The sequence below is a fragment of the Lepisosteus platostomus genome, chromosome 4, assembly GCF_059453375.1.
Source record: "Lepisosteus platostomus isolate fLepPlt1 chromosome 4, fLepPlt1.hap1, whole genome shotgun sequence".
Taxonomy (NCBI): Eukaryota; Metazoa; Chordata; class Actinopteri; order Semionotiformes; family Lepisosteidae; genus Lepisosteus; species Lepisosteus platostomus.
The window spans coordinates 63078483-63101706 of record NC_142614.1 but is presented as its reverse complement, the minus strand read 5'-3'; the positions used below and the strand labels follow the sequence as shown (position 1 = coordinate 63101706).

Below are 23224 nucleotides of genomic sequence, written 5' to 3'. Positions count from 1 at the left end.
AGCTAAGCAGGTGTGAGCCTGGTCAGTACCTGGATGGGAGACCTCCTGGGAAAGACTAAGGTTGCTGCTGGAAGAGGTGTTAGTGGGGCCAGCAGGGGGCGCTCACCCTGTGGTCCATGTGGGTCCTAATGCCCCAGTATAGTGATGGGGACACTATACTGTAAACAGGCGCCGTCCTTCGGATGAGACGTAAAACCGAGGTCCTGACTCTCTGTGGTCATTAAAAATCCCAGGGCGCTTCTCGAAAAGAGTAGGGGTGTACCCCGGTGTCCTGGCCAAATTTCCAATTGGCCCTTACTAATCATGGCCTCCTAATAATCCCCCTCTATGAATTGGCTACATTACTCTGCTCTCCTCCCCACTGATAGCTGATGTGTGGTGAGCGTTCTGGCGCACTATGGCTGCCGTCGCATCATCCAGGTGGATGCTGCACATTGGTGGTGGTGGAGGGGAGTCCCCATTACCTGTAAAGCGCTTTGAGTGGAGTGTCCAGAAAAGCGCTATATAAGTGTAAGCAATTATTATTATTATTATTATTATTATTTAAATAAAAAGGTGTTGCAGAAATGTAAAAATTTTGGTTTCTGCCAATTTTTCACAATCTTTTTTTTAACCACAAAAATGACTAAAATGGTGGTCCCACATGTTTCTTCGGGAAACCTGAATCTCATTTCAAAAGCCCCAGGTTTCCCAATAGATTCAACATATCAGTAAAGACGTTGTTGTCCAGAAAATGTGACATGACTGACATAAAAGAGCTAAACTTGATTCGCTTAGCAGTTGTTGTTGAAATTTGATGGACTGGAGTCTCATGCAGGATGTATCCATTGCTTGCTGGGATAGTCTCAGGCTCCCCCATGACCCTGATTTGGATGAGGCAGTTAGAAAATGGATGGATGGATAGTTACTTACTGGCAGAAACCTTGCAGCCAGAGATGGCACAAAGTATGTTTGCACAGATGTCATCTAAGCCACTGTGACATTTCCATCCTAACGACGTTTAAGAAATATCAGATAAATATAATGCCTAAAAATTGTTGTTCAGAAACATTTTGGATGTGACAAAACTTTGCTGTTTAGCCAAATCTGGAAAATTATAAATATTCAGCCTCTAGTTGAAGTTTTGCAATAAAAAAACAACTAAATCTGTAAATGCTGGCACATGTGTCCCTGTGAGGTGTTAAGTTATTTTTCTATGATATCCATTAATAATGCCTGCTAGTATGTCTCTCAGATCTATAATTTGCCAAAATAAATAGTTTTTTTGGCACAGTGCTGTTGTACAGTACATTAGCTTCTATAATGGAAAACTATGTGTTCTTTCCAGCGCTTTCTTTTGGAAATAGCCACATGCTGTCCAACTTCCCACTAGCATAGGTAGTTTGAAGAATGTTTGCACAGATGTACAATAACCCCTTGAATCTCAGTCTTTAGCATCTAAAATAGCAAGTAGGATTGACATTTTTGCTTAACCATTACTGATTTATTTATTGTTTTACAGTATAGCTCTTAATCTTGATTTTTGCTATCTTTATTTATTTACCTTAAAATGATTAAAATAATTAGGAGAAAATCCCATTTGAAAAACAAAATAGAAGAGAGATATGTCTTATGATCCCTTGGTTAATTATGCAGTATCACTTATTTTATTATTTTAAAGTACACTGTCCACAGTTTGTCTCAATTCACTTAAAGATCTGGAAGAAAAACACTTTATCTTGTTTAAAAAAAACTACAGTGCAAAAGTACAAAAGATGATTAGAAGTAATGACTTCAATGTACTGTACTGTGAGTCTGGTGCTATAACAGAAAATAGCAACTTCTGACCCCTTCATCATTTCAGATTTTTGGGGGGATTAAGATGCTTTTGTTTGTTTACTCTGCAGGGTCTTCAGATTGGGACAAAGGAACTGGAAGAGATGGGAGCCAAGTTCTGTGTCGGACTGCTCCGCTTAAAAAGACTGACCTCTCCACTGGAGTACCGGAATCCTTCCCACTTCCTGGATATGGAGAATGATTTGATTGATTCCAGCTGTAAAGTCACAAGGTGTGTCAAGTTTTCCTTCCTTCATTTTCTTTAAAACAGAATCAAAACACAGCCCAATATGGCTTGTTTCCACACAAATTAAGTGTTAAGCTGTATAACACATCATGAACACCTATTTAAAAGCACTTGGTTTTGCTTCTTGTTTCACCAGATCACGGAAGAACATCTTTCTTCCCTTTAGCCCTCTGCTGCAGCTCACTGTAATGGGTTTATTCTATGAAGGCATACACTACTTTATGGTATTTCTTAGACTTTTTCTGTACATTATGTGTAATTTGTCTAAAACTAACGTACGTGGAGGAAAGCTTATTTAGTCAATCCGAGCATCTGTTGCAACAATTAATTGTTCATGCAGAATGATGACAAGTAAAATGTCCAGGTAACTCCACATGTTCTCGGATGGATTTTAATATTTGCTGTCCAGAATGAGGAAGATTGTCTTTTGGCCATACAGTATGTACAAGAAGGTCCTTGCTGCTATAATATCTGCTTGAAACACATCCGGTATGATTAGGAGTATATAATTTAATATTGACCATTGCAAATGCCCAATACATAGGGCTGAAGTAAAGGCACTCATTTGGAGCAGAGGTCGAGTACTATGACTAGGATATCCTATGTCCAGGTCTGCTTGAATCAGCCTGAATATCCCTGGTTTGCCATCGCATCAGTTGTCTCTGTGACATGCTGGCACTTCTTCAGTGAGCTGTGTGGAGCTCACATTAAGAAAATAACAGGACATAAACATATGGCTAATTAATACTGGGAGTAAAAAAATATATACATTCCAAATTGTCTGCCTGCATCTGTGTTTTCATCTTTTACTTTTCATTCCTCTTATGTGAAAAAGTGTTTAAAAGTACCACTTAGTTGAACTAATTGAATAATGATGGAAAAAAAGGAGATGGCATGAAAGTGCTGCATTCAATTTACATTTCTAAAATTTAGCTAAAGGTACTTAAACGAAAGCGGTAATATCATCCAATAACAATAGCAATGTGAGACTGAATACAGAGAGTTTAGATTAAGCCAGCTGAATAGAATTAGCAAAAGGTAATGTTCTGGAATAATAAAAGTATTATCAATGTTTAAGTCATAATGGTTCAGAATATGTTATTTACACCGCATAATTGGATTTAAGATGGAATAAAACTTTCAGCTGAAGGGGTTTTCATTACAAAGAAATAAACGTCTACCTCAGGAAATTTCATCCACAACCTGTGACGCAACACTCAACAAATACTGCTCTGGGAACAGGAAAAATCTTTGTCACAGTTGCGGACAAATTGGTATTAATTTTTTCTCATAAATCCAGTCAAATTCAACATTAAAATTAACATCTGAAAAAGCTAATATACTGTATGTAATTGTAATTACCTTTATTAAGTAAAATAAGCAAAATAACACCATTTGCCATTAGTTTACATTTGCTTTTTATTCTAATGTAGTTCATTGATTATTAATTATATTCTGTCAACTAGTCATTCTTATTTTACAGTAATTCAGTTTAAAGGACGGGATTGCAACACGCATCTCAGCTGTGTGGGGGATACAGTGTTTTCATAGCATGTGTTACAGTATATTGAGAAAAGCATGAAAAGTTATATTGCCATTCTTTCTAAATACTCTTATATACCTTATATCACACTATCAGCAATTGTTTCAGCATTTAAATACCGTATAGAATTTACTGAATACATTCATCACAGAATTATTTTATTGTTATGCTTATGATGCCAAACATTTTGTGACATTGAATTAATCTTGATAAATGTTGAAGTTTCAAATAGACCTATCTTAGTTTTTTAATGTGTCAAGAGATCTTTGAAATGTTCATAATTTAGACTACAGAAATACAAATGTAGCACATAATAAACTGTTGATCACAGCTTTTAAAACATTGCTAGTATGTCCTTGTATTTAAGAGTGAGAATTGGATATGCTCATTGAACAACAGGCAAGGGATCATGTCAGCAGAAACCCCTAGCCATATGTTATATGTAATTTTTACCAAGGATCTGACTTAGACTGTTCTTGTTTGTTAAAATAAGGCATGTTTGCAAAAAGAAAATGTTACAATTAGTCTTAGGAATCTGTCATTCAACATAGAAATAACCAATTTGTGTTAAGAACATTTTTGTAAACCTTGTGCAAAGATTAGCTCATTATCCCACATAGTCTTGAGTGGCTTTTAAATGTGAAAACATCCATTTCTTTTCTTATGCATTTGATGCTCTTACATTTTCTGGCATATTGTGTTGCATTTTTTTCGTAATATAAAATTCACAGTACCGTGCTGAAGTAAAGCAAATAATTTTATGCGAGTGGTATTTGTGGAAATGCGACTGTAGCTGTGGCTGAGTTCATTATTCTGAACTTCCTCTCTTCTCTTATCTACACATAGGCTATGTAGCTGAAACTTTCATCTGAGACTAAATCGATTAAACACGGTAGAAAAACTTGAAAATTAAAAGTTTACCCATGTTTCAGAATTTTCTTTGAAATTAAAGATTGTTTCTGTTTCTGCATTAATAACAAATTAATGAATAATTGTTTGTCTCATTTATTATTTTTGTTCATCTGATAAGAGATTGGAATTTTGACATTTTTATTTTTTATGCAATTAACTTACTCACAGAACATCTTATTTAAATTTAGTTTGGGAGCTTTGGTACTAACCAGCACTCATAATGGGAGGAAACAAGAAATGTTGTAGATAAAGTATCTCCTTTATAAATAATGCATGGATCTAATCTAGCATTCACAAACTAACAATTTCAATTTGTAAATACATTCTGCTCACCTGTTGCTGAACTTTAAATCATGCCATTTGTTGAACTATTGTGCCATTTTACATTATAATCCTAAAAAAGTTGTTAACAACATAGTTGTGAACTATTAATATTGACTCACTTCGTTGCTCCCCACTCTCCTCAAAATGTTCATTAATTTGCGCTATGTGCCACAATAATGCTTTCATAATGCTTATGCGTGTAAATACATGGCATATATTATTCAAGGGTTTATTGTCTGTTCTTGTGTAAGGATTTACTGAATATCCAGCAATATTCTGAGATGCACTTTATAGGCTAGTATTGACCTCTCTAGCAGTTTCTGAGCTTGGTGGAATTGAAAAACATTCATGATCTATTTAGTAGTCATTGTATTCAAATTAAGGCATTGAGATGTTGTTGAATGCTACTCGACTGGAAAATTCATTTCAGTTTTTAAGTGGGGTTAGAGGTTCTTCGAGTATTGTTTGCAGTCTGTTTTATGAGGCCGGTGTGAGATCCACACTAGCCTAAAACTCGCATACCTTCTACAATCCAGTAAAGTCTGAGATGGCGTGGGCCATTTGAACATCAGTGAATAAGAAGTATTCATTGGTTTATGCAGTTTTCTCTTCCACAGGAAGGAGAAAACGGTGTGGCTAATCAGACCTCCCGTTCAAAATGCAAGCAGTGGGGACAAGGCAGAGTGCACCCTGGATGGGACACCAGTCCATGACAGGACAGACACAAACATACAGATGCAGCCATTCAAAGTGCGCGGTACAGACACGTACCGGAGGTAATTGGCTACGGCGTCGCGCATCGTGATGCAAGATGACGCGGGGTACCGCGGTACGTGACTGGTTGACCGACAGGGGCACTCGTGGTCCGTTGGTCTGTCGTAGAAAGATTTACTGTAAACGTCTTTACTGTGCCCGTTGTAGTATTGAATATTCATATGGAATTTTACCACTGAAGGGAAATCTTAGTGCCTGAGCATAAAAAGAATAGGAGCATACTGCAACGCGTGTGAAGGCCATAAACGATATTAATTTTGGAACATAAACATACAGTATATGGCTGGTCTCGGTACTTTAAAGAAAACATACACGAAACATGGTTTCATTATGACCAGAATCGGTCTTGAGATATTTTTAACTTGATTTACAGTATTTGAGAGGTATGTCTTGACACCGATACTACGTAAATACTGCTCACGTATATGTTTCTAGGTTTATATTATGCATTTCATATGGTCAAATTACTTTTGAGCAACTGATAAGAAGCGCGAAACGGTATGCCCAGGGCGTTTTAGTTTCATTTTGTGAGGGGACTGCTTTAACTATATCGCCGTGGATTGATTAGAGATATCAAGTACATACAAGTCATTTTTTAAATGTTGTAGTTCGTGTTGTAAAAATGTTCCGAGTACATCATCTGTCAACAATTACACAGGTTCTGTTTCCATATTGCGGATTTTGGTTACGTAATATTATTTTCTAATTTCACGTTGTGAATATATGATTTGGGCAAACAGAGCCGCAAAGAAGTACATTATAGGTTGTTGTTTTTTTTTTTGCAGTTTTATCTAGAACAAGCGATGCTTAAACCTTTGTCTGATTCTTGTGAAACTATCCACACGACAGTTACCTAGGAGTTGACTTCAGTGATCTCACTGATGGGATGTTTCTAAAAATCCATCCACTGTAAAACGTCTTCTCCAGTTGTCCTGCATATGTATTCGCTAATGAAGCTGTGTGTTCTGAGCCTGGTTCTCTACATTTCTGTATGAACCAGCTTAGAGGGCTAAAGACAGCTTGTGTTTAAATTGAGTGTAAGGTAATTTATGCTTCTAAAGTCATGGTCAGCATTTATTATTGTACTGTGCTGTAAACTTGTTCTGTGCCTAATTACATTATTTTATAGCTTTATCAAATCTGTACATTGTCTGTCGATAATGTTTCTGTAGTGCTTTTTCAGCACTCAGCATGTGACCGTGCCGGTGGCACTGTGGGTTAGGTTCCTGACTCCCATGTCACATGGTCTGTGATCGAATCCCATGGAACTATGACTTTATTTTTTAACAAGCATTTCTTTGAAAAAATGAAACGTTTCCCTTGGTCAGAGATTAAATAAAACCTCACTCGCACCAAACAAATTTATATTTCTAAATATCACAACATGATCGAATTTAAGTCTTTTTAATAACAATGAATAGTCACCTATGCGTTACAAAATAAACATTTATATTGATTTGAATCGCGTTTTGATTTAAATCATAAACGTGTGTTTAAATATATGTGTTTAAAGGCGATATACTGTATAAAAGCGCTGATTCTTATGGAATGTGTTCCGCCGGGGATTCAAAAAATTTATTTTTTTTAATCGCGTATCTAAGGAAAATTGCAGTATAACTTTGTTCATGCACATCATTATACAGTATCTCATTTTGTATTTCTTTAAAAAAAAGTGTTTGCCCAGCCACTATTGTTGTTATTGTTTTTATCCTGTAAAGCGCTTTGAGGAGCACAGCTTTCTCACCACTTAGATTACTTTTTGACACCATCCTTACACAAAGCAGAAACTGATTGTATTTTCCGATGACATACAAGTGCAAAGATTACAGATTTTAATCGTCTTTTTTCTGAACCTGGGAAAATCTGATCATGTTTCTCTATAACAATAATAAAAAACTTTATTTTACATATCACCTTTAAAAGTGGCATCTCAAAACAATACAGTAGATGTAAACCACAGATTACAAAGTAAATACCCAGACAAACGCAAACGCGTTTTTAATAAAATGCTTTCATTCATTCAACAGAGAGAGAGCGTAAAACCTGGGTGTAACAGCTGTTCCTTTTTCTGATCACTCGCTCTCTGGATAAACGTCTCGCCTGTCCTGTTCTTTGTTTTCCTAATTTGCCGATTATGCCTGCTGCGATCCACTCCTACCCTCACACCTAAAGAAGACTATTTTAAATTTCTTTGCGCATCCTTAAGGTGATATCACATAAAGGTGATATGTAAAATTATGTTTTTTTATTATTGTTATAGAGAAACATGATCAGATTTTCCCCGGTTCAGAGAAAAAGATCTAAAGTATACTAGTTAAGAAAAATAAATCTAAACGGGGAGAAAGCTATGCTGAAAGTTTATTAAGATACTTAGAAGACCAAGATATCAATTTATTTTAGTTAAAATTTTATATATCACCTTTAAAAGTGGAATCTCAAAGCAAAGTAAATACCCAACACTGATTGTACCCATCTGTCATGCTAATAAAACACCTTGAATTGAATTGAGGGAGAGGGGGGGAGGGCGAGCGAGATAACCAGGACGTAAGGCAAATAAGATACACTCCACAGGCATTCACAACAGCGACATATGAAACGTTTGCACATATAGTTAAGTTATTACTTGGTTTTCAAAGTGCAATGAAATACAATATTGTTGTTGTTGCTGTTCTTTTTTTTTATCCTGTAAAGCGTTTTGAGAAGCCACCTTTAAAGGCGATATATACTGTAAAAGCACTGATTCTTATGGAATGTGTTCCGCCGGGGATTCAAAATTTTTTTTTTTTAATCACGTATCTAAGGAAATCTCAGTATAACTTTGTTCATGCACAAACAGTGGCATGTTACATTATTAATTTGGGTGTCTTAATTCGATGTATTTAAAGCAGTGAACTACTGTAGGTGTAACATAACATTCAGAAATACAATCGAGAATAGTTTTGTGGTGTTTGTTTAGATGAAACGTTCCTAAAACGTATAACGTAACCGGGCATCCATATGAATCAAGTAACAGGTTTATTCCATGCTGAAAAAAAGAAGAAAGAAAACACATTCCATAAGAATTGACTGAGCTCCGCTCTGTACCACGCAATGATCCCCCCAGAGTCTCTTCCCCGGGTTATTTGGGTTTTTAGACAGAGGGTAAAAAACTCTCTCTCTCGCTTGACCTCCCCCACCCTGTGTATTGTCTGTGTATTGTCGCCAGCTAATGTGAATCGAAACCTGTCTTTCTAGCTTTTAAAGTCGTGCGATGTGTAAGCCACAATTCAAATAGAGAAAAAAGAGCTGACTGACAAGATTTAAGATGTGGCTGTCAATGTTGGATTAAAAAAAACACATTGCCCGACGTTTGTTGCATTGCTTGAAAAATAACTTTATTTCGAGAGACTGGATAAGTGTGTGTGTGTCTCTCTCTGCTGGATGTCCCTCTCACTCTCTGCTGAATGAATAAAAGCATTTTATTAAAAACGCGTTTGCGTTTGTCTGGTATTTACCTTGGTCCCTTTTAACTGTTTTTCCATCTACTGTATTGCTTTGAGATGCCACTTTTAAAGGTGATATGTAAAATAAAGTTTTTTATTATTGTTATAGAGAAACATGATCAGATTTTCCCTGGTTCAGAAAAAAAGATCTAAAGTGCTACACCTAACTTTCTTAATTCGATGTATTTAAGCAGTGAACTACTGTAGGTGTAACATAACATTCAGAAATACAATCGAGAATAGTTTTGTGGTGTTGTTTGTTTAGATGAAACGTTCCTAAAACGTATAACGTAACAAAATTAAAGACGATTAAAATCTGTAATCTTTCCACTTGTACTGTATGTCATCGGAAAGTTTCTGCTTTGTGTAAGGATGGTATCAAAAAGTAATCTTAAGTGGTGAGAAAGCTGTGCTCAATGTATTTAAGGGACTTAAAAGTAAAAGGAGATGCTTCATATTGCTTGACTAATTTTAAAAACTAAATTATAAATGCAGACGCTCCCTCGGTGCCGCGCCGGGTGTAAATATCAAAATATACATTCGTCCCGGGCAGAGGCCGAAGAGCGCCCGGCTGGGGTGCGCGGGGAAGAGCAGGACAGGAGTGAAAGGCGGGGTTTAGGAAGGCGTACAGTCTGGGCAGGTATAGATTACACTTTTCTAAAATGTATTTGAAAAATAAAAACAATCTAATCCTTCCACGTTTGATCCCAAAATCCCAAGAAAAATAAATCTAAACGGGTAGAAAGCTATGCTGAAAGTTTATTAAGATACTTGGAAGACAAAGATACTGTATCAATTTATGTTGCATTACCCTGATTATGATTAAAAAACACACATAATTAAACACGCGTTTGCGATTTAAATCAGAACACGATTTAAATCAATATAAATGTTTATATTGTAACGCATACTGTCCAGCCTCCATTTCTCTATAAAAATTTACTCTATTACACACACACACAATAGAAGCAGGAAGCAGAAGCAGGGACCATTGTCAGAAGGGAAGAAGGTGACTATTCATTGTTATCAAAAATGACTTTTTTGACAAGAATCGATCATGTTGTGATATTTTGAAATATAAAAGTCAATTGATTGTCCATAATATTGCTATTCTATTTTTTCGAAGAAATGTTTGTTAAAAGAAAAGTTCAGCACCAGCTGGATTTGAACACACAACCTGAGTTGGTAATCGGGCACGTAGACCATTGGTTACAAGGGAAGTCGCATGAAGAGGGAGGCGAAACAGCCCTACACAGCCCTGTCGCAGTACACGAATATAATCATATCGTTATTAAATTCTTTAGATACGCGATTCCATATTATATTAGCAGAAAAGCTTAAAACTACCACTTTTTCACACGCTATTTCACATGTTACTTAAATACTTCGATGCTTAAAATGTTTAGGGAGAAATGGAATACCGGTGTGTATTTTTCCTTTAAAGTACCGATTCCTGGAATCTGACTGGCTGACACCCTTCTAAAGTGGTCCCATAATATCTGGTATACGGAAAAGAAAGCGTTGATAAAAAAGCCTGGATTCTCATGTATCTCATACAAGTATCTTTTAATACAGTCTTTGCTGTGCTCTTGAGGATCCTTGTGATATTTTGAGCTCTAGTTGAATAAGTGTCGCATTTTAAATCATTTTCGTAGTTAGAAATTATGAAACGCCCTGTTAAGCAAGGGAGTTTTTTATGCCCATTGAAGTAAAACAAAATGCCTGACAAAGTAGGGCTTGGACAGATTCCAAGTGCTTGTACAAATGTGCTAAAGAAATTATACTTTGAGTATACAGCTTGTCCAAAGTCATTCATTATTAATACTATTAGTAATATCTTCGGTAAAGGCTTTGATGCATAAATATTTCTGATAAAGGTAGGTTGTGTACTTTTGTCCAACTGAGCAATCTTGCTTTCATAAAATATACCAACATTTTAATGACTGATGATTAACATGCTGTAATACACAGTTCAAATTTAAAAGCTCAAATGCTGTACATGAGAGGTTAAGCTCCCCCTGGCGGTTTTACAAGGTGATGCCGGATACTTTCCAGCATGACGTCAAATGACGCGATTAACCGCGTGATACTGCGTGATACTGCGTGATACTGCGTGATACTGCGTGATACTGCGACACGCCCACCGGGGTATGCCGCAAAATACCCCACCCATTTTGAATGGCTGCATCTGTATTGTAGACACACTCACACCCAGGTCAAATTTTTCTGAAAGCCAATTAACTTACCAGATTTTGGAATGTGGGAGGAAACCGGGGCACCTGGAGGAAACCCACAGGAACGTGGGAAGGACATACAGATTCCACACAGACAGCAGCCCAGGTCCAGAATTGAACCCAGGGCCTCAGCAATGCTAATCACCACAGCACCAAGCTGAACAGATAATATGAAAGAAAAATGGAAAGCCGTGATTGCTTAAATATTCAAATCCTTTGCTGTGGGAAACCTAAAGGATTTTTTTTTTTTGCATTTACAGGTAATTATATAATGAACCACACAATTAGCTGATAATACTGCTTTACAGTACAGGATTTCAGAATATATACAGCTATCTTCAGTCAGTCAGTCAATCAGGTCCTTCAGTCAGGTAGTGAATATCAAGAACTATTGAAGCTATACAGGGATAGAGATGAATAAGGCACTCATCAGGAGAAGGGTTCTAATAGATTTTAAAGGTCCTTAAGACAGTATCTCTTTGAGCATGGTGATGTTAAGAATTGTAATTGACCCACATACAGTACGTCCTAGACAGGCTGTCCTCCATACTGAGTGGCCAGCAAAGAAGTAACTGGTTAGGGGTGCCACCTTGAGTCCAATTGCAACTGAAAGAGTAACAGAGTTCAGGGGCTGAGATCGGATACAGTGTCCATGGGTCACTAATATCCATGTCATTCCACAAAGGAAGCATGTATGAAACCTAAAAAAAACGATATCAAATCTGAAACTAAAACAAATTTAGAGGCAAAATATAAGGTACAAAAACAACATAGAGCTTCACTCAGTCAGCACCATCCTATTCTCAAGCATGGTGGTGGCAGAATTATGTTATAGTTCTGCTTCTCATAAGCAGGGACTAGGGAGTCTGTAAAGAGTGATGGGAAATTCGATGTATCAGTGTACTTTGCACATCTTAGAGGAAACATGTTTAAGACCTAAACGTTTTAGTTTGAGGTTATTGCTGCTAAAGGAGGTTCTACCAGTTACTAAATACAAGGGTTCACATACCTTTTCCAACCTAAGCTGTGAATGTTTAAATGATGTGTTCAATATTGTCAAGAAGATGTTTTGTTTCTGTTATTGTGACTTAGTTGAAGATCAGACATTTGTATGAGTAATTAATGCTGAAATCCAGCTCTCTATACAACTAGAGAGAGCTTGAGCAAATCTGAATCGAAAATCAGTGGGCAAAAATTGCACCAAACAGGTGTGCAAAGCCTGTCCAAAAAGACTTGTATGTATCTCTTATTTCTGCCAAAGGTGCTTCACTTTGTCAGAATACTTACACAATCAACATATTTTTGTATTTTCTCTCTAGTTTTTATTGACATTTACTGTATCTTATCTCACACTAAGAAATCTTCAGTTTGAGTCTTTCATGTCTTCAAAAAAACATTAAGTTTCAAAACAAAGCATAAGTATCAATAAAAATATGACACTATAGTAGTAAATAATTTGGCAAGACACTTCAGGTGATACTGATCATATGCACACCTAAGGGCAATGGCATTTTCATTACTTGGAATTTCCCTGTTAGTAAAACCCTGTTATCAACAATGTTTATGTAGAAATTCTCATTACAAATCATTTACACTTAGAAAAGAATAGGGGCATCTGGACTGGGATACACATTAGCCACTGCCCTTTAACCCAACAGGCCAGGGTTCAGCTCATTTTCAAGAACTATCCAGTTGCTGTTCATTGGTTGTAAAGAAAAGAGATATAGAATAAAAAGCTTCACTGAGTGTAAAACTGCTGACATTAGAGCAAGGAATCACCATTATAAGACGTCATGCTGATCAATATTATGTTCTTTTTTCAGTTTATTCAATCAGGATGTAATTTTTTTAACATATTAGTTTTTTGTGTACTTTGCTAATTGATTTTCTGTCTTCTCTTTACTCTTATTTTCTGTTTAGCCAATCGGAACAATTGGAATTGAAACAAATGTAATTAGGTTTTGTTTTTTTTATTCTACTTTTACCACATTCCCGTACATGTGTGCAATTTTGCCTTTTTTAATTCAAAATTAAAATCAATACAATTTGTGTCCAGGACGTGAGTCAGTGAAATGTATGAGGTGGTGGTCATGCTCGGGACAGGATTGGTTGAGGAATCTTTGGGCTGTTTATGATGGAGTGGTCTAGTCAGTGGACCTGTCAGAAGTCCCATACCAAGTTTGTGGCATTTATCAGTTGAAACTTTGTATGCCCTTCAAGCAACACAGGGCCTTATGGCAAGTGGTTGAAGAAGTAAGTCTCAGAGGATACAGTTACACTTCACTGTTTTAACTTTCTTCGGCTGCTCCAGCAGTTACTGTTGAGGTTTTAGTGTTCAGTATACTGTCTGTAAATGTAGACGCTAGAATGTCAAATGACATTAATTTTGACATGTATCTTATCACCAAGATGCAAACCATTCATATTCCTGACCTCCATCATCTGGAGTAAATCACCAGTTTAAATAATGGATTCCTTTTCTAATAAAAGATAGTGCACTAATTCCAACCAAATTGTATTTTAAAAAGATTAATGGATGCCCCTAGGGTTTGTTTCACTTCAGTGTGCTCTGTAGAATGAGTCTTGTTTTACCTAAGTTACAGTATACCTAAATTGAAAGCATACAACCTCTCTGATTTACTTTGTGAATGTATTATTTCTAATAATATCTATAAGATAAAAAGCTTAAAATGGCAGTCAAATAAAAAAAAAATGAATGGCTCAAAAAGAATTAAAAACACCTTAGGCAGATAACATATTAGTTTGTGTGTCACATTCAAACACTTAAGACAAATTAACTCGGCAAAAAGCATTTGGGGTAAGAGGTCAGGAGAAAACGGATTAATTGACCTGAATGTCACATTGCAGAAAGATTGATGCAGGGGAAGAGTATTCATCATTTCTTAATTGTTAAATGATATAGCTAAATGGAGACTTATATTTCCTTTGTGGAATGAACAGACTTTTCTATTTTTTATTTAGTTTGCATGCCTTCATATATATATTCATGCTTTGTTAGTATACTGAAAAAATCTTGTGAACATGTGCATTTCAACATTTTTGCATTTGTGCTTTAAATAAAATTATAGTCTGATTCTTACAACTTCTGTTTCTGCATAAAATACATTTACTGTTGCATGCATATATATTCAGTCAGTTAAAAACTAAGACATGGTTGTCTTATTTGTGCTATTGTAATATAAAAGGCATGGAGAATCTGCTTAATAACAAACAGCCATATTGTTCAAACCTTTCCTTCTTGGTTTGGTTCTTAACCCTAACTGTTTCACTTTCCCACATGTTAAACTCTTTATTAACTGGCTGATCCTGTTTGGTCAAGGGCATACATCATGCTGCCCCTGACACAGCAACTGTCGGAAATTACAATTTTTCACTATCGTGTAATCTGTCTAACCTGCCTGTATGTGACTTTTGAGTCTTGTTCAGTCTTGCATCGCATCATAATACCATTTCTTTTGTCTTGTAGAGACTCCCAAAGTGCACTGGACAGTTTCTGTCTTTTATAGAGAGAAATCAGATAGGTGTCTATAGGTGAAGCCAATTTCTCTAACAACCTTGTGAGGAATGTTACATATTTTTTATGCCTCTTCAGTCTGGAGAAACTAACACTTGAGATCCCTGTGCTCTATTGTAAGATTTTAAGAATGAATTCCATATTTAGACGAAAGCGTTTGAATAACCAAAATATTTTACTCTTCTTTGACGTGTGATTGAAAACTATCAGTTGTCGATTAGACATTAAAGAAACACCTCCCTTGTGTTCTCGTGTTTTCTGTTTCCTTTTTTAATTGCCCAAGTACTTGTCTATGATTATATGCAGTGTATTAAATAACACACCAACATGTGAAATGCCCGTGACAGGTGAATGTCACTTACTTTTTTTTTTACAATTCATAGTCAAGGAATTAAACCTTATCATTGAATGATATTGGGCAATAGAAACTAAAAGTATTTACTACATGGAATTCCGCTTGTATCCAGAAACAAAAAGTGGTAAAAACAAATAAATTGAATTTTTACTATCCAAGGACAATATTTATTGATAGTTCAGTAAAAATTGTTCTTGTTCATGAACAAGTTCAGTCTCCTCAATGAATGGTGTGTAGAAGCCTGTGAAAGATGTAATTAAGAAAAACAAAGACAAAATATGGCAAAATGTATCTAATATAGATATAAAATTTAAAAGATTTTGATATTTAATTTAATAGCACATCAATCAGACTGGTTTTGATTTGAAAAAGAAAGTACTCTCTTATGATTAAATACTTTTATATATACAAGTGCACCCCATAATTCAGTAACGTGTAGAACCCCGTTTAGCAGCAATAACTTGAAGTAAACAGTCCTGTAAGAGTTTATCAGTCTCACATCACCTAGGAGGAACAAAACTATGAATATTCTTGTTTCATTAAAACTACCCAACACTGGATGACTATGCTGTTGACCTTTACTGTTGGAATATATTAGTTGCAATGTTTGCTAAAAAAATTCTACAAAAAAGCAAAAGTTTTTTCGGGGAGAGGCAGAGAATACGTGTTGAATAAGTGTTACAAATTGTGGACGACATGTAGAGTCTTGCTGGGATTCATCTGAATTACTTGCCCTTCAAGTAATCCAATCCTTTGTCTTCAGTGGTCCTTTGGATCAGAACCAATGCTCTTTGTCCCCAAGGAAGTGTCAGGTTTCTCAGTATTTCCATTACTGCGTTGGTGGAGATTTCACCCCATGCAAGAGCTCTCAGCAATCACTTCTGATGTGTTTGCCAAATATCTTTGTTGCCTTGCTATTCTTGCAAACTGCAAAAGTGGTGCTGTGCCCCTGTACATTTGATTCATATCATTTTTCATTGTTGTGTTCGCCAAAAATCTGTTGTTCCCATTAATACAGCCTATTCCATTAATTATATTAATTATATTATTACCTTTGTGCTTGTCAAACTATTTAGATTCCGGGGTATTGCTAATATTAATGGCTTAGTAATTTGTTCCAAACCCCCACCAGATGCTTTGAATGCTCTCCCTCATGTTTGCATAGATTTCATCTGGGTGCTCTGGCTTCCTCCCACTTTCCACAAGCTTGCTGCCTCATTGGAGTCCCTGTGTCTTCACGTAGTGTCCTACCACATCCTGGCCATCCAGGATGTAGGCCTACTTAGCCAGATGGGCTCCAGGTTGCCGTGACCCCTATTTTAGAAAAAGCTTTTCTAATGTGATTATTCTGGTTTTTAATTCAATTTTGCAGTAGTTGAAAGATTAATTTTGTTCTGTCAAATATTTACCTGATTATGTAAAAATTGTAAATAATATACCAAGAGAGCATTACAATGCAAGAAATGCTATTGGGGCTGGTACATAGTTGTTTGGTTTCTAATACATTTACAGTAAGTATATTTTACATGTAAACAATTGGTAATTACAGCAACACTGTGAAATTGAGATCCTCAACCATTTTTACAGCTAATACATATTATATTTTTATAAATAAGTTGTTTCACTACGTTCTTCCATCTTCAGACATCTCTTCACAGACTTCTGGCATTTTATCATCAAAAATCCTAATTTATTAAACTTAACAAAATCTATCAATAATGAACAAACAAACACGTGCCGATATCCTTTTTATCTTTAATGTATTTATTGGAACAATAAAAAAGTAATTAGTTATCCTTTAATATTTGGCGTTGCCTCCATTAGAGCTTATGGGGCTTGCTCCTGTTTTGCAGTGTGGCTGTGTGCTTTTATTCCAGTTTGATCACAATAGTGGGCCTGCAACACCTTGGTTCTGTAGCATCTATCTGTGAAGAAGCTGTGGAAAAAAAAGTTTGAAAATCCTTTTTGCTTTTGCTTCCAGGCAGGTGATTTGGAGATGAAGCAACTGGCCATTGTCCTCTTGTCATAACAGATTGAATAGTAACTTGATAAAACAGCGAAGAGCTATTAACAATAGAAAAGAATGCTTAGGCATAGGGGAATGTTTGTGTACTAGGGGTAACTCTGTATGGTAGTGACATTACTTCAAGTCATGGTTATTGTATTTCTTATTTTGTGTTCTGCATATTGTGGCTGAAAGCACATTCTTGCTAAAAAATGTTGTTATAAATTGTATTGAATTTTTAAGGGATACCAAGCTGACCTTGCCAGGTTACCAAAAGTGAATGAAGGGCCTGAACAGCTATAGCATCATTAGCATTAGGTTCTAGGGAATGTTAGTCTTTCAGGATAAAATAATCCTGTCCCATAGCGGTTTTGAAATAAACATTCTCTAAGTATCTGGGAACAAATCCAATAATAACATAAGTTTTACTGTGTAAGATATTAGTTAAAAGACATAAATTTCTGTGACTGGACATATATTTTTTCTGTACCCTGATGCTCTAAGGGCACTGAATTCACCATATGATAAACAGTATTTACTGTATATTGTAATCATTTTGATAATTCTGATCCACGCCTTTGTTAAATATTCACTCTGAATGGGCTCAGTGGAGTATGAGATGAATTAACTGCTTGACCTAGACTGAATCAATTCCAAGCTGTTCATAAAACAGTATTGTACAACCAGACATTGCAAAAGGTTCAAGCAATATACTGTATTAATCCCCTGTACCTTGACTTCAGTTATAAGGATGTACATGTTCTGACCCCAAAAAACAGATGTCTGATAATTTCATTATACAGAGCAATCTATCACAGTGAATACAAGAAACAAATTCATGATATTTGCTGCCAAAACTGAAAGAATCAGCTTATTCAGGGTTTTTAGTGACAGTTCAGATATGGGGAAGAAATGTCTTTGTTACAGTTTCTGATTTTGCCATGTTATTTTTAAAGAGATTTGTTTTGTTGTTTTTTGTTACTAAGCTAACTTTACAAGGTTAAAGAACAAAATACTTTTTTTTTCTTAAACTGAGTTGAGTAAGTGTGCTTTGGTCTCCAATAGCATTAAGCAGGATTTACCCTTGAATCTGTCTTCTTTACCTTTGCAGCCAATATACATTCCCTCCACACCCAATTCAAAAGATTTTGTTTTTTTAATGAATGGGAGACTGGAAAATTTGATTTAAAAATAAAAAAAGGTTACAGACCCTAAAGGGGGACCTCATCTGAATTTTGAAGTACTTATCTAATGAAATATTAAGAAGCACTTAGAGCTTCTGAGCAAATATCTTTATCTATTCCCCTGGGAGACTAATGAAACTGAGTATGTGTTACTTACTCTCCTCCCCCTGCTCTCCCTTACCATTCCTTCAGGGCTCCAGAGAGGCTTGACAACTCTTGTTTACAACCTCTCACATTTTCCTCTAATGGCCGATAATCGCTTTAGCTCTTTCGAAGAAGTATTTTAACACATTACCAAAGAAACCAATTAGATGCGTCTCATGGTCATTACACATAACTGAAATTACCTGATGCCCTGAGGAAAATTGAGTTTGTTCTCTGGAAGAAGTGGAGGTCTTCTCTTCAGGAGCTCCAGTCATTAGATGTCAGTGCCCTCCGTGAAGCTGCCAAGATTATGTTTCTGAATTTGCAGCGCTATTATATCATTACTGAGATGCAATGTATCATTTTGTGTATCAGGGGTAATGCTGTATGGTAGTAACATTACTTCAAGCCACGGCTATTGTCTTTCTTATTTTGTGTTCTGCATATTTGTGGCTGAAAGCAAATTCTTGCTTAAAATGGTCTTATAAATTGTATTGTGGTTTGATTCAGGTAAACCATTGTTACCATATAACAACAAGATTTTCGGTTTTTATTATTGCACACAGGGACTGCTTAGCTTTGGCTGTTTCCTGTTGCTATGAATGGATATTTTTTTAAACTTTTGTGTGATGGTATTGACACTAGGAAAACATGCCAGACAAGTTAATACATACAGTATAGTGTCCACTGCATATATTATTTTGTTCTTGTGAATGAACACTGCTGAACAAATGGTTATTTTCCACTTATTCCTAGGGAAGGTCTGTCTTAAATACTTTTTTTTGTGATAGTGATACATCATGTGAAACGTTTTTTTTTTTTCCTGTGCAGCACTACCACCTATGTGCTTGATGAGGATGAGCCGCGTTTCCTGGAGGAAGTGGACTACAGTGCAGACAGCAACGAGGAGAATGAGCCTGACCTGAATGAGTGTACTGGAGACCTGGACCCCTGCCCCCCTGAAGAGGGTCTCTCCGATTCAGAGAAAACCAGGAGATACTCCTTCAACTGATTACAGTACACTAATAACCTGGAATGAAGCGAAAAATATTTCAAGGCTGAGAACACAAAATATTTAATAGACAATTGGGAAATTAGAACCATAGTTTTTATTTAAAAAAATATGAATCCATTTGTAACTCAGGGCCTCATTCCTGGCGTATCAAGTGGACTTGTGACTGGCAGACTCGGAGAACACTTTTCTTTATTTTAGAGGACTTAGGCAGCAAGGTATTAAATACATGGTACAAACTACAAACCTGGGTTTGTAGAAAGAAAATAGAGTCTAAGAGCAAAGAATGTAACCTACATCTATTTTCACTTTTTTTGCCTTGGTATGTTTTCTCCTTCCTGCAGATCACTGGTTAGCAACCTAGAAACTGTAGAGGACCAACTACAGAATTAAGAAATAATAGAACCATAAAAGTTCATTTTCAGTAAGATTAAGCTTTCATAAGGATAAACTTTTATGAAAAAAGAGCCACATGTAGCTATTACAGTGTATGCTGTAAGTTAGCCACCACTATTGCATATATTTATCACTGAACTATATAGTCACTAAAACATGTATCTTAATGTAGTGACTTTGATCACATCAAGAAGGGCATCTGTACCACGAACGTAATGTACAACTGGATTCATTAGTAACTGGATTCTAACTTGTACTTAAATCTTACATTTTCCATATTAAGGCTGATTGGCTAACAAAAGAATCAGTAAACAATGGTTAACTGTAGGCGCTGTATAAAATTTTGTTTCTTTTTGTGCATATATTGCATGAGTTAAGTCGAAGTTTTAATTTATTTTTATTTGTCTACTATGTGTTGTTTTAAAGAAATCTGTGTGGTTATCTCCGTGTAGTGCTGTGTGTGTATTGTGAAAACACAGATCAGATCTTCACAGCTTTTTGCTGATCTTGAAAAGGTAAAATGTTTAACTTGATTGAGATGAGAATAGTGGGATGCTTGCTATGAAATAATGAAAAATAAATTTAAAATGCCTCAGTTTGCATGCTTTGATCTGTGTGATGACAAATGACCAAATTAACTTTCATGTTACATTTGAAGTGGTTTTTCATTACAGTTGAACAAATCCTGATTTAAAAAAAATCAGAAGTCAAGGAAGTTCTATACCTGAGAAAAAAAGGGAAATTAGAACAGAAGCTCATACAGCTTTCAAGAGGGCTTAAAGGGTCAGCAGTGACAGTTACAGTAGGATGATCATGATGTACAGTATATGGGAGATCACTTGGTAACCTAGCTACTACTTATTATAGTACATGACAATAATCATATATGTATATTAATTTACCCCCAATAAATGTTTAATATTTAGCCATTAGCCCTCGTTGTTTTAGTTCACCTATGCTTAAATATATATCTAAATATTTCTTCCCTTATGTCTTAGAATAAAGAGACCAGTATTTGTGCATAGTTATGAGGAATATTTATACAATCAATCACTTCATTGATTTCAAAATATGCATTTTAACAAGAGATGCAAGTAAGAATTCTTTGTGCAAACGTGTCCCATTTAAATAAAGTAACTCCAAAGAAATCATGATTCATTTGTTGTTTAGGGACAAGTACAGGACGAAGTTAAGGAATTGTATAATAAATCACAAATCTCACTTAGAGTTTTCCATCCACCACTGAAGTACAGCACAGTGTATGAGGTGGAGAAGTGAAAAATCACTTCACTGCACCAATTAATTAAAGAGGATCTTTAGGTAGATGAGATTGTTCAAGACCAGAGTATTTTTTAACAGTTTCACGGAATCTTTAATGACTATTAATCATTAGTACATCGGTTTGACATCTTAATAGGACAGCACCTCCTATAATACAGCATCCTTGGTCACCATACTTGGAAACACTGGTGCAGAGGGGAGAATGTCACCAACAGGTTCTCTAATATTGCTTAAGACGGCAATCTTATTTACCTTGGAGGTCTCCCACCCCATTACTGACCGGGTCCAGCCTTGCTCAAAATCTGAGCACTGATGAAATCAAACTACAAATTGGTACCTCACTTCATTTTAATTTTCCTCCCATACATCTCTGTGTTTATTTGAAAAGCATACAGAAAAGCTACTTGCATCTAGTTTTCTTGCTAGAAACTACAGAAAGAAGCCCTAAAAAAGTCAAGATAAAATCCAAATGGCTAAATAGATTTAAGATCGGGCTGTAGCAGTAAAATTCAAAACTATGTATTTCTGTGTTTACAAATTCAATTGTCTTTTCTTTCTTTGACTTGGAAATACTGTAGTGGGCGGAAAATGGCAGCAGAAGACCCACGTACATTATATGTCGGTTAGAATTGAGAAAAATACATGAGTAAAATCTAATTTAAAATAAGTTTATTTTGCAGTATAAAAATACCATTTTCTAAAACAAACATTAATTGAATTTGATTTTCTAAAAATATTCTGAGGTATCTGTCTATTTCTTTTGACTTTTTTTTCTTAGAGACTCGTAAGGTGTAACAAACCAGAGAGTATCCTGAAAGAGACAGGGCAGTTGGCAATGATACAACCTGGATAGGACACCAGTCAATCTCAAGCCCATGCATATGTAGGGCAAATGTAGAGATACTAGTAAACCTGGACAGAGTATCCCTTTGGACTGTAGAAAGCAATTGGAACACCCCGAGATAGCACATACAGTGCCTTGCGAAAGTATTCGGCCCCCTTGAACTTTTCAACCTTTTGCCACATTTCAGGCTTCAAACATAAAGATATAAATTTTTTATTTTATGTGAAGAATCACCAACAAGTGGGACACAATTGTGAAGTGGAACGAAATCTATTGGATTTTTGAAACTTTTTTAACTAATAAAAAAATGAAAAGTGGGGCGTGCAAAATTATTCGGCCCCTTTACTTTCAGTGCAGCAAACTCACTCCAGAAGTTCAGCGAGGATCTCTGAATGATCCAATGTTGTCCTAAATGACTGATGGTGATAAATAGAATCCACCTTTGTGTAATCAAGTCTCTGTATAAATGCACCTGCTCTGTGATAGTCTCAAGGTTCTGTTGAAAGCGCAGAGAGCATCATGAAGACCAAGGAACAGACCAGGCAGGTCCGTAATACTGTTGTGGAGAAGTTTAAAGCCGGATTTGGATACAAAAAGATTTCCCAAGCTTCAAACATCCCAAGGAGCACTGTGCAAGCGATCATCTTGAAATGGAAGGAGTATCAGACCACTGCAAATCTACCAAGACCTGGCCGTCCCTCTAAACTTTCAGCTCAGACAAGGAGAAGACTGATCAGAGATGCAGCCAAGAGGCCCATGATCACTCTGGATGAACTGCAGAGAACTACAGCTGAGGTGGGAGAGTCTGTCCATAGGACAACAATCAGTCTTACACTGCACAAATCTGGCCTTTATGGAAGAGTGGCAAGAAGAAAGCCATTTCTCAAAGATATCCATAAAAAGTCTCGTCTAAAGTTTGCCACAAGCCACCTGGGAGACACCCCAAACATGTGGAAGAAGGTGCTCTGGTCAGATGAAACCAAAATCGAACTTTTTGGCCACAATGCAAAACGATATGTTTGGCGTAAAAGCAACACAGCTCATCACCCTCAACACACCATCCCCACTGTCAAACATGGTGGTGGCAGCATCATGGTTTGGGCCTGCTTTTCTTCAGCAGGGACAGGGAAGATGGTT

General features: G+C 36.2%; 1 protein-coding gene across 3 annotated transcripts in view; it reads left to right on the top strand.

Annotated features, from left to right (window-relative positions):
* The window catches only part of agtpbp1 (ATP/GTP binding carboxypeptidase 1), an 85153-nt gene extending 64593 nt beyond the window's left edge, over positions 1-20560 (top strand). For 2 of the 3 annotated variants that reach the window (XM_088630203.1, XM_088630205.1), the window contains 2 exons: positions 1887-2047; positions 19386-20560. In XM_088630203.1, the coding sequence (XP_088486329.1) occupies positions 1887-2047; positions 19386-19566 (342 nt within the window). In that variant the 3' untranslated portion in view covers positions 19567-20560. Of the gene's footprint in view, positions 1-1886; positions 2048-5458; positions 5637-19385 lie in introns of those variants that run through there. The other variant, XM_088630204.1, reaches the window with a different exon arrangement.
* Positions 20561-23224: the final 2664 nt, after the last annotated feature.